At 50.3% G+C, this 13,328-nt stretch overlaps 1 protein-coding gene across 1 annotated transcript; it reads left to right on the top strand.

Annotated features, from left to right (window-relative positions):
• The first annotated feature begins 425 nt into the window (after positions 1 to 425).
• nrn1la (neuritin 1-like a) lies at positions 426 to 12,495 on the top strand. The gene is made up of 3 exons (XM_067235579.1): positions 426 to 480; positions 10,370 to 10,517; positions 12,210 to 12,495. Exons 1-3 carry the CDS (start codon positions 426 to 428, stop codon positions 12,493 to 12,495), a joined length of 489 nt encoding a protein of 162 aa, XP_067091680.1.
• The last annotated feature ends 833 nt before the right edge of the window (positions 12,496 to 13,328 follow it).

Below are 13,328 nucleotides of genomic sequence, written 5' to 3'. Positions count from 1 at the left end.
TCTCTCGTGGCCAGCGGGCTCCGTGTGTCTACACCGCTGAAGGAAGAACCCGCGTGCACTTAATTACGCACGTGGGCGTGCACCAAACATAAGACGATGACCGCTTGTCAACATGAAAGCCAACCGCGCTGTTGCCTTCAGTAGGCTACACATCAGCCCACATCTGATCGTAGCGTAGTCCGTGCAATACACGTGTCCTGTCCACCCTCCCTCCTCGCGCCCACTGCGTAAGCGCACACACGCACTCACACTGGAGTACAGCGTTCATCCCCCTCGTGAGCGTGGTAAGGACTATCTCACCTACCTTCCGTCGGACTGCTGAGCGGAGCAGGTAGCTCAAGCTGAACGGTAGCTTACTCAGCAAACGGATTCGGATATCTGGATACCCGGTTCTCTGGCTACACTGGAAAAGGCTCGCGCTCAGGATGACTTCCTTCGTGAATTACGCATGTCTTCTGTTGCCTGTTGCTTTTCTGCTAAGTAAGTACCAGCATGTCCTTACTCCCTACTGCAATAATAGTAGACACAATAACTGACTGCCTCCGACGTGTAGCAAAAAATCAGAGTTTTTTTTTAAATTTCAGTTAAAACTCTTGTATGTAAGGTACTACACAAGCATTTGTCAACGTTATTTGTTCGATGTTTTCCTGCTGAGTGTATGTGGATTTTCTGGAAAGAGCGAACGGAAGCATCGCTGTTGTATCTCTTAATATTTACTGGCAGTGATGTAGTGAATAGTAGAGGATGTAGTCTCTGATCCGAGTGATTAAACGGAGGTGGTCCCTATAGTAAACTTCTTTTCACAGTCTTCGGGGGTCCACATGCGCTACTGTCCGTTTTTACGCTCAAATAAATATTTGTTTTGGGAAATCTATATGTGAGGCATAATACGCTGCCATTACGCACGTGAATGCCCTTAAGTTATTTAAAATGACTACTGCTCGACTCCCTCCTCTCCCCTCCACCCTCAGTTCTCTGCGGTTTTTGGTGCTGATGTAAGTGCCTTCCCCACGGGACGTTAAGAGGTAAACATGCCGATGAAAATAAATCATGAATGAACCACATCTGTCCCCCAGCGGAGCCTCTGGAGGGTCGCCCGGGTTGCGGCGTGATGTGTGGATGCGGTGCCCTCGGAGCCAGCGCAGCTCGGGTCAGTTTTGGTCCCAGCTGAGCATCCCAGTCCCAGACACAGCTGCTCCTTTTCAAAATGAAACAAACTCATGAAACAGATGGAAACAAAGAGGTTCTTAAAATACTGGGCAGCGTGACGCAAGTGAGAATCAGAAAACGATGTGCAATGGTCTGTAACCTCACGGATCTGATGCAGAGACACACTGGACACCACGGCATTCAGCCCATTTCTCATTACAAAACTGCTACACTACTACTACACACAGTGAGTTAGGGCAGCCTTCTCTGTATAAAGACTATTTCTCAGGTCTGACCTGACAGTGGGCTTTAACTGTGAATCTACATACTGTACAACAGTTCAAGACATTTTTGTCCTCATTAAAGCAGGGTTAGGCTCTTAGGGGGGATTGCTTCCCCTGTCCAGACCCCCACCACCAACACCACCCCCCACATCCTCCACCTCCATCCTCCACCACCCTCCAAGGATAAGCTGCCTGCTCACAGTCACATCATCTAGCCTCCTTCAACACCTCCCAATTATCTGAGGCAGCCAGTGTGGAACAGCTCTGCTGGGGAAGGTATTCTGGTCCTGTTTGCCTGTTAATCTGCTACTTCACAGGCTCAAGACTTTACACTTATTAACGGTCCAGAAGGTAGGAAGGGGGAGGCAGCAGGAGAGGCTATGTAGAAACTGTGAAGGCTATTGGGGAGGCAGGGGGAGCTGAGGTGTGAGGCTATGGGGGAGGCTATGAGAGAGGCTATTGGGGAGGCAGGGGGAGCTGAGGCTTGAGGCTATGAGAGAGGCTATGGGGGAGGCTATGGGGGAGGCAGAGGTAGATGAGGTGTGAGGCTATGAGAGAGGCTATGGGGGAGGCAGAGGTAGATGAGGTGTGAGGCTATGGGGGAGGCTATGAGAGAGGCTATGGGGGAGGCAGAGGTAGATTAGGTGTGAGGCTATGGGAGAGGCTATGAGAGAGGCTATGGGGCAGGCAGAGGTAGATTAGGTGTGAGGCTATGGGGGAGGCTATGAGAGAGGCTATTGGGGAGGGAGGGGGAGCTGAGGCTTGAGGCTATGAGAGAGGCTATGGGGGAGGCAGAGGTAGATGAGGTGTGAGGCTATGAGAGAGGCTATGGGGGAGGCAGAGGTAGATTAGGTGTGAGGCTATGGGGTAAGCTATGAGAGAGGCTATGGGGGAGGCAGAGGTAGATGAGGTGTGAGGCTATGGGGGAGGCTATGAGAGAGGCTATGGGGGAGGCAGAGGTAGATGAGGTGTGAGGCTATGGGGGAGGCTATGAGAGAGGCTATGGGGCAGGCAGAGGTAGATGAGGTGTGAGGCTATGGGGGAGGCTATGAGAGAGGCTATGGGGCAGGCAGAGGTGGATGAGGTGTGAGGCTATGGGGGAGGCTATGAGAGAGACTATCGGGGGAGGCAATGAAAAGGCAGGAGGAGAAAGACGAGGTGGGGGAAGTAATCTGATTTCCACACCTGAGAACTGCTTGATTAGAGACACCATGCAGGTCCCACAGACCCCTCTGCACAGTGTCTGAGGCTATGTGAAAGAAGGGGCCCCTAAACAAATGAAGGGGAATGGAGCAGCTTTGGAGCGTGACTGCCTTCAACTCACCACCCCCAGACAAGACTGAGTATGAATATTCATGACCATTCACAAGAACTACTGTCCTCTAACACTGATGACTTCTAATAACACTGTGTGTGTGTGTAAGTGTGTATGTATGAGTATGTGTATGCATATTCACACGTCTATATGCTGACGTGTGTGTGTGAGTATGCATACTCACACGTGTCTATATGCTGACGTGTGTGTGTGTGTGTGTGTGTGTGTGTGTGTGTGTGTGTGTGTGTGGGAGGAAGAGTGCTAAGGGTTTTGGAAGTGTCCAAGGTCACATAGCAGAGGATGGCTTCCATGTTGTTGTTCTGGTAAGGAAAAGAGAGAGCTGTGAATGTGGTCGTTTATGAACGTGGCTGAGGGCAGGTAGAAGAGGGGGGGAGAGAGACGTGGGGAAGAGAGAGGGTCCAGGAGGAATGCGGTAGCTGGTGTCGAAAGGAGCTCACGTATCGCCAGGAGTCTCCACCGGATGCATTTTTTGAAAGAAATGATTTGAAAGAATCAAAGGAAGGAGAAGATCAAGCCTGTGGGTCATGGTGCGCTGCTTCACAGACCTACAGGTTAGAGAGAGAGGCACGGGGAGATGGAGGGAGGAAGGACAGTGAAGGCAGCAGCCATAACAGGACTGGGATTTAGGAAGTCTTGTCTTTGTAATTGGGTAAGTGTGGATTCCACCCCAGCTAACAGGGATTGGTTGAGAGTGTGGATACCCTTGTATTTTTTAAATTTTATTTTTTTAACAGGGATCAGTTAAGGGCGTGGATTCCGTTCTATCTTGCAGAAATTGGTTAAGAGTGTAAAGTCTATCCGATCTAACTGTGATAAGTGGTAAGAGAAAGTGCAGGTGTTGGAGTCAATAAAAGCTCATTAAAAGGGTGGCGGGGTCAGGGCTATGTGTCTGCTTCAATGATGTTGCTGCTCTGTCTTCACCCGAGTCCTGGGGGAGATCAATTGGACACTCCACATTTAGCCTGGCCCTGGAGAGGAGAGGGGGAAGAACACAGGAAGTCAGATGTTTAAAGCCACTCCCCTGATGCCCACACCTCACTCACTATCTCCCCTCGTCCTCCACTGGTGAGCCCTGGATTAAAGCTTTACATAACAGCAGCTCGGTAAACATTTTTTTTTGTTGGTATTGAATCTTTTATGGGGCTCCATTGTGGCTGTGTTCGCCAGCCTCTCAGTTGAATAATGCACGTCTGGTGTCCATCGGCGGCCATGTGGGATCCTGGCATCTATCCACATCACTCTTGTGACCGATGTCTGATCAAGCACTTCACCGAGTGTCAAGCTGACTAAGGTTGATTGACAGTAGTTATCTGCTTCGACAGATGACTGAATTCTCCCTTCAGGGCAACACACACATACACATCAGTCAACTCCCTGACACCAACCTAGCAGGTACTAGTTACTATTCCCCTGCTGGGTTTTACATAATCCTCCCATTAGTAACTAACCCCCTGATCACCATCTTGTGTAATCTGGGTAGGAGCTGCAGTCATTATTTTTAGAGGAATCCATTTGCATGTTGTTGCGCTGAATGAGAGAAACACTGTGGAACTGAGACAGACCGAAGATCAAACTAGCCAATTAGACCGTAGGAGGTGCAGAAGAAAAGTAGAAAGGGAAGAGTTGGAAGAAAAGGCCTGGATAGGTTGTGTGTGTGTGTGCGCGCGCGTGTGTGAGAGTGGGTGTGCGTGAGTGTGTTTTTGCATTTGTTGTCAGGTTCTTTCCAGGAGAATGTTGACTAGATGAGCTGCTGAATGGAACAGGAAGTGAGCGTTAAAAGCTTCCTGTCAGAACGATTAGCTTCTTAGCTTCTTGAGTGGCATCAGTGGGATGGCTTTGTGTCTGGGACCGCCATAGCTTTCTCATGTCACATGCACACAAACACACACACACACTCATCCCCAATGACTACAGATCGTATTAAAGATGTTTTTAATCACTCCTGTGTTCCATTGGGATGAGTGGGTGTGTGTGTGTGTCGTCAGGAGGGTGGGCTGTACTGCGGTGGGTTGTGTGAGTAGTTGCAGCCAGGGAAATCATAGAGAACAATCATCACACACACTCTGTCACACACACACATACCCCTCACTTTACCTCAACTCTCTTTTGCTGTGCCTGACAGATGATCCTGCCTGATACCTGAGAGATAGAGGCCCCCTCTCTTCTCTCCTCCTTCCCCTATTCTTCTTCAAATAACTCCATCAGTCATTCTCCTTCAGAACATTGCTCCTCCCTTGACACAACTCTCACGTTAACACACACACACACACTCCTCCCTTGACACAACCCTCACGTTAACACACACACACACACACTCCTCCCTTGACACAACCCTCACGTTAACACACACACACACTCCTCCCTTGACACAACCCTCACGTTAACACACACACACTCCTCCCTTGACACAACCCTCACGTTAACACACACACACACACACACTCCTCCCTTGACACAACCCTCACGTTAACACACACACACACTCCTCCCTTGACACAACCCTCACGTTAAAACACACACACACACTCCTCCCTTGACACAACCCTCACGTTAACACACACACACACTCCTCCCTTGACACAACCCTCACGTTAAAACACACACACACACTCCTCCCTTGACACAACCCTCACGTTAACACACACACACACATGTATGCGTCTGGACTGGGCTCCCCCAGACCCTTTTCTCCCACCTCGCAGCCTGGGGGGAGCAGCTGTTGGAGGAATGTAGCAGGACAGAGGGATGATAATTGGTGGAGCAGGAGAGAGGGATGAGGAGTGACTGGTGGAGCAGGACAGAGGGATGATAACTGGTGGAGCAGGAGAGAGGGATGAGGAGTGACTGGTGGAGCAGGACAGAGGGATGATCATTGGTGGAGCAGGAGAGAGGGATGAGGAGTGACTGGTGGAGCAGGACAGAGGGATGATATCTGGTGGAGCAGGAGAGAGGGATGAGGAGTGACTGGTGGAGCAGGACAGAGGGATGATAACTGGTGGAGCAGGAGAGAGGGATGAGGAGTGACTGGTGGAGCAGGACAGAGGGATGATAACTGGTGGAGCAGGAGAGAGGGATGAGGAGTGACTGGTGGAGCAGGACAGAGGGATGATATCTGGTGGAGCAGGAGAGAGGGATGAGGAGTGACTGGTGGAGCAGGACAGAGGGATGATAACTGGTGGAGCAGGAGAGAGGGATGAGGAGTGACTGGTGGAGCAGGACAGAGGGATGATAACTGAAGGAGTATGAGGAGAGAGGTATGAGGAGTGACTGGTGGAGCAGGAGAGAGAGAGGAGGAATAGCTGGTGGAGGATGAGAGCAAGAGAGAAAGATGATCTACAAGAAACAAGTTCAGACTTTTTAAACTTTTCATCCTTTTAGTATCTGCTCTTCTGTAACCTAGGCGACCGGTCAGAGGAAGTGAGGCCTAGTCATTAGCAGCTCGGAATCCCAATTTGATCAATTTATGTCAAACCAACTGCAGTGGGCACACACCTACACACACACACACCTACACTGCACACACACACAGCACCCACATCCACACACGTGCCTGCTATGAAAACAACTTTCATTAAACATCGCAGCTCTGATAACACATAAAAGGATGTTTAACTCTCAGATCTACTTCTCTGAGAGTTAGAAGCTGGAGCAGACCCAGAGCTCTCTATTTACTGCACCAAGTGAGCGAGCAAAGTGAGGAAGACACACAGATGACGGATTCCTCCTAGATCACATTGCCCTCTATGAATACCGCTGGATTGATTGCTCTCACGGCAGCTTGTGTCTGCAGTCAGAGACACGCACCCTCTCCGCTGGTCGAAATGTATGTGCAACATTTCGACCAGCGGAGCGGTTGAATATGAGTGTGTGTGCCAGCGTGTGTGTGCCAGCGTGTGTGTGCCAGCGTGTGTGTGTCAGTGTGTGTGTGTCAGTGTGTGTGGTAAGAAATGGTTATCCTCCTGCTGTGATCAAGCATCTGCACATGCTGCTGTTACTGCTGTGTGTGTGTGCGTGTTTGTGTGTGTGTGTGTGAAAGCATTGGGGTTGAGAGGTTTGCACTCTTTCCTCTCTGAATCTCCATAGACAGAAATGCTCCCCTGGGAGTGTGTGTGTGTGTGATGTTTGTTCGATAGTGTGTGTGTGTGTGTGTGTGTTAGTGTGTTCACAAACGGGCATGTTTGTGAAGTAGCTTGAATTCCTTCTGAAGATGGAATAGGGAAGCAGATATGTATAACTGCTCTGCCTTCATCAGAGACCTTGAAGCACTTCAGATGTTCTCTGAGAGAAAATAACATGGTTCTGTGCTGCAGGTCTGAACAAAGACAAGGAGAGACCGGAGGATAGTGAGGACCCGTAGAGACAGGAGGGGGAGACAAGGAGAGACTGGAAGAAGGGAGGAGAGACGTGAGAGTGAAAGAAGGAGCAGCGAGAGAAGAAGTATTGAGGAAACAGACAAGTTTTCACTTTCTTATAGAACCTTCTCTATCGCTCTCTCTCTTTCTCTCTCCACCACCCTCGTCCGCTGTGGTCTTTTGGATGGGTTTGAGGATGAGGAAGACGGTTTGATGAAAAGGGCCGGTGCGGGGAGTCGGCCGTGTGGGGGGGTGGGGGGTCGAGGTGAGAGGGTGTAAATGGGAAAACGTAACATCAGAGAAGTTAGTATCAGTCACGTGTAAAAGGTCTGCAGGTAATTATGAGGTGTTGTTTTCCTCCAGTTCCATGAAAACTGTCTCTCTCTCCCCTCTCCCTTCCTCTCTCAATGCCTGCATCATGGAGGGTTGCCGTGGGGACCATGTCTCTCTCACGCAATGCTGCCTCCAGGCCCTTCATTAACTGCCATGTCGCCCTGACAATGGCATGCAGCTTGCTGGAGTTACTATAGTAAAAGTTACCATGGTACCGTACCTCTGGTCCCCCGACATCCGTCCACTTAGACCATCTCTGCCCCCTGGTTTCTGTCTCTAGCTCTCCCTCCCTCTCTCTCTCTCTCTCTCTCTCTAGCTCTCTCTCTCTCTCTCTCTAGCTGTCTCTCCCTCTCTCTTTCTTGCTCCCTCTCTCTCCCTCTCCCCCCCTCTACATTTGTTTATCTCTCGCTACCTCTGTACCTCTTTTCCTTATGTATCTATTTATTTCTCTCTCTCTATACATCTATGTCTCTCTCTCCCACACACACACACACACACTGTGGAGCAGAGTGTGTGGGGGATCTCAGAGCTCCTGTCAGCGCTCGGTAAAGAGAGCACAGAGAGCAGGTTGTGCAGCCCACTGAAGAGAGTTCTAGAGTAAACAGCAGGTGGTGTGAGACAGCGGAAGAGCCTGTGTGTTTGGAGAGACTGACACTAGAAAAGATGATTGTGTGTATCTCTCTGTGTGAGTGTGTGTATACAGAGTCTTGAGGAGGGTTTGACACCTGAAGAGGAGTGTGTGTGTGTGTGTGTAGTGTTTGACACCTGAAGAGGAGTGTGTGTGATTTGCCGTGGCATGTTTCCTCAGGGGCATGAGGAGCAGCGAGCCAGCAAACATCAGCAGCCTTTCTGATGGCTCAGCACTCCTGGACACGGACACACACACACACAGAAAAATAAACACACACTGGAATACATCTGCATGTGTGAGTGTGTGTGTGTGTTTGTGTGTCGAACATTTTGGCCAGTCGTCTTATTACAGTTACCCTCATCGCGCCGGTCATCATAATTGTCCTCATCAGCTGTTTTGGAAGGTATGATGGAAGGCTCTCTGGTATTTCTGAAGGGGAACCGCAGAAGAACAGAACACACTGTGCTGTTCTGTGCCTCCCCAGGACCGAGGATACGTGATACCTGCTCTGGTCTCTCCTCTCCCGTGTGGTTCGTCTCGCTTCTCCTGCTGCTCGACTCCCTCCTCTCTGGTGTCCTGCTCCGGTTCTCTGCTCTCTTTCTCCCACCTCGTGTTCTGTCCTGTCCTGTTCTGTCCTGTTCTGTCCTGTCCTGTGCTGGCTTGTCCTGTTGTCTTCACTTCACGTCTTTTCCTCCACTCCTCTTCTCCTCTTTTCTCTTTTCTCCTCTCTCTTCTCTCCTCTCCTCTCTTCTCTCCTCTCTTCTCTCCTCTCTTCTCTCTTCTCCTCTCTTCTCTCCTCTCTTCTCTCTTCTCTCCTCTCTTCTCTCCTCTCTTCTCTCTTCTCTCCTCTCCTCTCTTCTCTCCTCTCTTCTCCTCTCTTCTCTCCTCTCCTCTCTTTTCTCCTCTCTTCTCTTCTCTCCTCTCTTCTCTTCTCCTCTCTCCTCTCTTCTCCTCTCTTCTCTCTTCTCCTCTCTTCTCTCCTCTCTTCTCCTCTCTTCTCCTCCCCTCTCTTTTCTTCTTTTTCTTCTCTTCTCCTCTCCTCTCCTTTCTCCTCTCCTGTAATCAACAACTAAGTTCTGAACATCAACCCAAAGTGTTCATCTACTCCTAGCCTGCAGGTGTTTCAGGGTGTGGCCATTTCCTCCAGCTTTCTATTCCTATGTGTGTTTGTGTCTCTGTGTGTGTGTGTGTGTGTGTTTGTTTGTGTCTGCGTGTGTTTGTGTGTATGTTTGTTGGTGTCTCTGTGTGTCTGTGTTTGTATCTGTGTGTGTTTGTGTCTCTGTGTGTCTGTCTGTTTGTGTGTGTGTTTGTGTCTGTGTGTGTGTGTGTTTGTGTCTCTGTGTGTGGGTGTGCACGCGTGTATTTATCCTGGCTTGTCTACAGGCTTGGCTCTGCTTGTCTTCAGACAGGGCAGCAGGCTCAGAGTTGAAAGCCACAGTCCAGAGTCTCCCTGAGGCGCTCTCAGTATTCCCTCCATGGAGGTTGAACCCCAAATTACCAGCCAGCCTGCTCTGGCCCCGCTCAGCTCCGAGTTGTGTTTTCTCTCTGTTGAACTTTTTCTATACTAAAAACAACTAAAGATGAATTAAAAGCCTCCTCTCTTGAACTCGGTTTCATCCCTTCATCCGTGTATCTTCCTCTCCATCCTCTCCTCCTTTTGCCTTTCATCCAACTTGTCCTTTTATAAGTTTAATTTCTCTCTTTTTTTACAGTAACATCCTTCTCTCCCTGTCCTTCCATCCTCTCCTATCTCCACCCTTCTCTCTTTGTCTCTCTCTCTCTCTCTCTCTCTCTCTCTCCACTGTTCCCTCTCCACCTCTCTCGCTCTAGGTCTTCATTAAAGCTTGATAGAGATGAGTGAAACCAATAATCCTGAGTCTAACTGAAGCCTGCTGTTGAACGCGTTCTGAGATCGGTAGGCGGGCAGCCGATGAGTCTGTCCCATTAAATATTAACCAGCCGCTCCCTAGAGTCCGGAAGCGTTATGGTGATTCACTGTCTGACCCAATTTACATGATTTACCTCAACTAGTAATGATGTACTTATTTACCTTAACTGGTTCTGCTTCACCAGGCCACAGAGGTGCTTCACCTGGTACTCCAGAGATGAGGGATGCTTGTGACAACTAGTCTACTATAGGTTGGGGATGGGGGGGAGGGGGGGAGATGGAACTGGTACTTACCGATACTGCGTATGGTGTGTGTGTGTGTGTCCATGTGTGTGTGTGTGTGTGTGTGCACGTGCGTGTGTGTGTGTATGCACGTGCGTGTGTGTGTGTGTGCAGTGTTTCCTCTCCCCAGTGCAACGTTCTCCTCCAGGAAGTGTGGCTCCATCTACAAGGGCTTCGCCCAGTGCCTGATGACCCTGGGGGACAGCCTGTCAGAGAGCACGCACAAAGACCACGACGCTCACGAGATCCACTCCATCTGCCGGTCAGCACTGCCTCCCCCCGCCCCCCCATGCACTCACACGCTGTCCAGCCAAGCATCTGGACTTCAGCCTTTTCTCCTCAATCAGCTCACCTTGGCTTGCCTGCTCGCCCCCCTCATCGTGTTCTGACTGCGGAGGGGATGTTAATTAAAGATGTAGAAGCCCTCTCTATTAATGTGCCCCTCTATCCATCTTTCTATCCATCTCCTCTCTCCTATTTATACGTCCCTCGGTCGTTTGTCTCGTTGTGATGTCACATCCTCTCCCGCTGGTGATTATGGGAGCGTTTCCATTATCTTTCTTTTCTTTCTTTCGTTTATTCTTTTTGAGTAACCACTAGTAACCACTGACGTAACATGATTATCAGTCGAGCTGCTCAACTCGTCTGCAGCTTAGTATGTCCAATTAGGCTCAAGGGAGTGTGTGTGTGTGTGTGTGTGTGTGTGTGTGTACGTGCGTGTGTGTGTACGTGTGTGAGAGTGTCTGTGTGTGTGACACAGGTAGAAAGAGAGAGACAAGTGAGGCTGGAGAGAGAAGCCAGGAGTAGAGAGACTTTCCTGATCTACAGTACTCTCCTTGTCTCTCTCATATTCCTCCAGGTGTTATTAACCCTGCACCTCATCCAACTTTTACTTACACTTCCACCGCACACTGACACAAACCGCACACTGACACACACACCACACACTGACACACACACACCACACACTGACACACACACACTGACACACACCGCACACTGACACACACCGCACACTGACACACACACCGCACACTGACACACACACCGCACACTGACACACACCCACACACCGCACACTGACACACACACACCGCACACTGACACACACACACGTCTGTCCCTCTTCCTAGAATGTATCAGGGACAGTGATGTCCCTCCTGAATAGCAGTAGCTGTGCATGTAGGCCAAGGCTGCACCAGCGGCTTTCTCTACTCTCCCCTCCTCTCCCCTCCACCTCTCCCCTCCTCTCCTCTCCTCTCCCCTCCACCCCTCCCCTCCTCTCCCCTCCACCCCTCCCCTCCTCTCCCCTCCCCTCCACCTCTCCCCTCCACCTCTCCCCTCCTCTCCCCTCCACCTCTCCCCTACCCTCCTCTCCCCTCCTCTCCTCTCCCCTCCACCTCTCCCCTCCTCTCTCCTCCACCGCTACCCTCCTCTCCCCTCCTCTCCTCTTCTCTTCTCCTCCCCTCCTGTTGGCTTTGTCTCTCCAAGGACTTTACTGAGTTGCATTTAGCTTTCACTTTGTTTTACAGCTGGCAACTCTATCCTCCACATGCACACACACACATGCACACACACACATATACTGATTCAGTCCTAAGGGTCTGAGGTAAACAGGTAAACAGCTGCACCCCCCCTGCAGGCCCCCGGCCCCCTAGCAGATGTGTCAGGGTGAGTGTTTAAAATCTGGCCCAGGTCCAGACACACTCTGCCCACTCAGCCCTTCTCTCCTCTCCTCCTCTCTTATCCTCCTCTCCCCCTCGCCGCCTCCTCTCCTCCGTTAATCTTCTAATTTACTCTCCTTTCCTCACCCCTCTTTCCTTCTCCACAGTAGTCAGGACTGAGGCAGATTTGCTCGCTAACCTCCCGTCTCCTAACATTCCCCCTCTGTTCTCTCTCTTCTCCCTGTACGTTGTCCATCCTACCCCCTCCTGCCCTTTGCTGCCCCCTGCAGGTCTTGGGATGAGTTCCACGACTGTGCCAACCTGGCGATGGCGGGATGCCCCGAGGAGGCGGCGTCCGTCTGGGAGTCGCTCCGCCAGGAGTCCAAGAAGATGCAGTTCTCCGGAAACCTCTATGACATGTGCTCCAACCGCAACCAACCACAAGTCAATGCTCAAGCCCCGCCCAACGGAGAAGACGCCAATCAGGAGTCTCTCAGAGCCCACGCCCACACGTCTGGCCATGTCTTTTACCTGCTGCCCTGGCTCTTTGTGATGCTGCTGGTACCATGGATATAACCACGCTCAGACCCAGGGGAACCTGACATGTACGATCAAACGTTCTAATGACACTCTATTGACTTTCCGCTCACTTGTTTTAATAAATGTCGCTGTACAGTACTGTACCGACCAGGAGCTGCATGTTTCAGCCGCATGTTTAGAGCAGCAGCTTTGAAGTCTGCTAGGAACCTATCTTTTTTTATGTACGGTACCAACCACAACGCTCTCTCCCATATTTTTATGTACTGTACATAACACATACACTCTCCCTGTTCCTCTCTTTGTCTTTGAGAGACTATCTCATTCCGTATGCCTCTCGCCCTATGTGTGTGTGTGTGCGCGGGTGCATCTGTGTGTTTGTGTGTGGGATAGCGTGTGTGTAAGTGTGTTTGAGAGATAGAGAGAGAGAGGGGGGGGGGGGGGAGTTTGAGTCGGAGCCATGAGTTGGGAGAAGAATATTAATGAGATCATAGACCTCTAACACAAAACAGAGGAACCTGGAACTCCAGAGAACCCCAAAACTCCAGAACTTCACTCCAAGACTCTGCCTTACCTCAGTACCTCTGTTTCAGGTACTGACGTTAGGAACAACACAAAGCTACAGGAGACTGCAAGATACTGTCCTACGGTCATATGAATATTTATGTACATAGCAACATATTTCATACTGATGTAAAGCAGCTACATTTCTTTGAATGTTTGTTTAGCATTTTTGCAAGCTTGACAATGCTGCCACTGTTGGGAGAGCCAATCCTTCTGCCTCTGCTTAGCTTTGCTTCACTGATCCGTTGTGGTGTGTTTAATTGATCATTATTCAGAATGGCTTATTCATGACCAATACAGGCATCGAT

This window comes from Osmerus mordax, chromosome 4 (assembly GCF_038355195.1).
Source record: "Osmerus mordax isolate fOsmMor3 chromosome 4, fOsmMor3.pri, whole genome shotgun sequence".
NCBI lineage: Eukaryota > Metazoa > Chordata > Actinopteri > Osmeriformes > Osmeridae > Osmerus > Osmerus mordax.
The sequence above is the reverse complement of the archived record's forward strand: the minus strand, read 5'-3'. Positions and strand labels throughout refer to the sequence as shown.

Excerpts from the sequence above, each read along its gene's own strand:
- nrn1la (XM_067235579.1), top strand. The coding sequence starts at position 426 with ATGACTTCCTTCGTGAATTACGCATGTCTTCTGTTGCCTGTTGCTTTT. Across the intron at positions 481-10,369 it reads GCCTGTTGCTTTTCTGCTAA|TGTTTCCTCTCCCCAGTGCA; the intron begins GTAAGTACCAGC and ends GTGTGTGTGCAG. Across the intron at positions 10,518-12,209 it reads GAGATCCACTCCATCTGCCG|GTCTTGGGATGAGTTCCACG; the intron begins GTCAGCACTGCC and ends TGCCCCCTGCAG.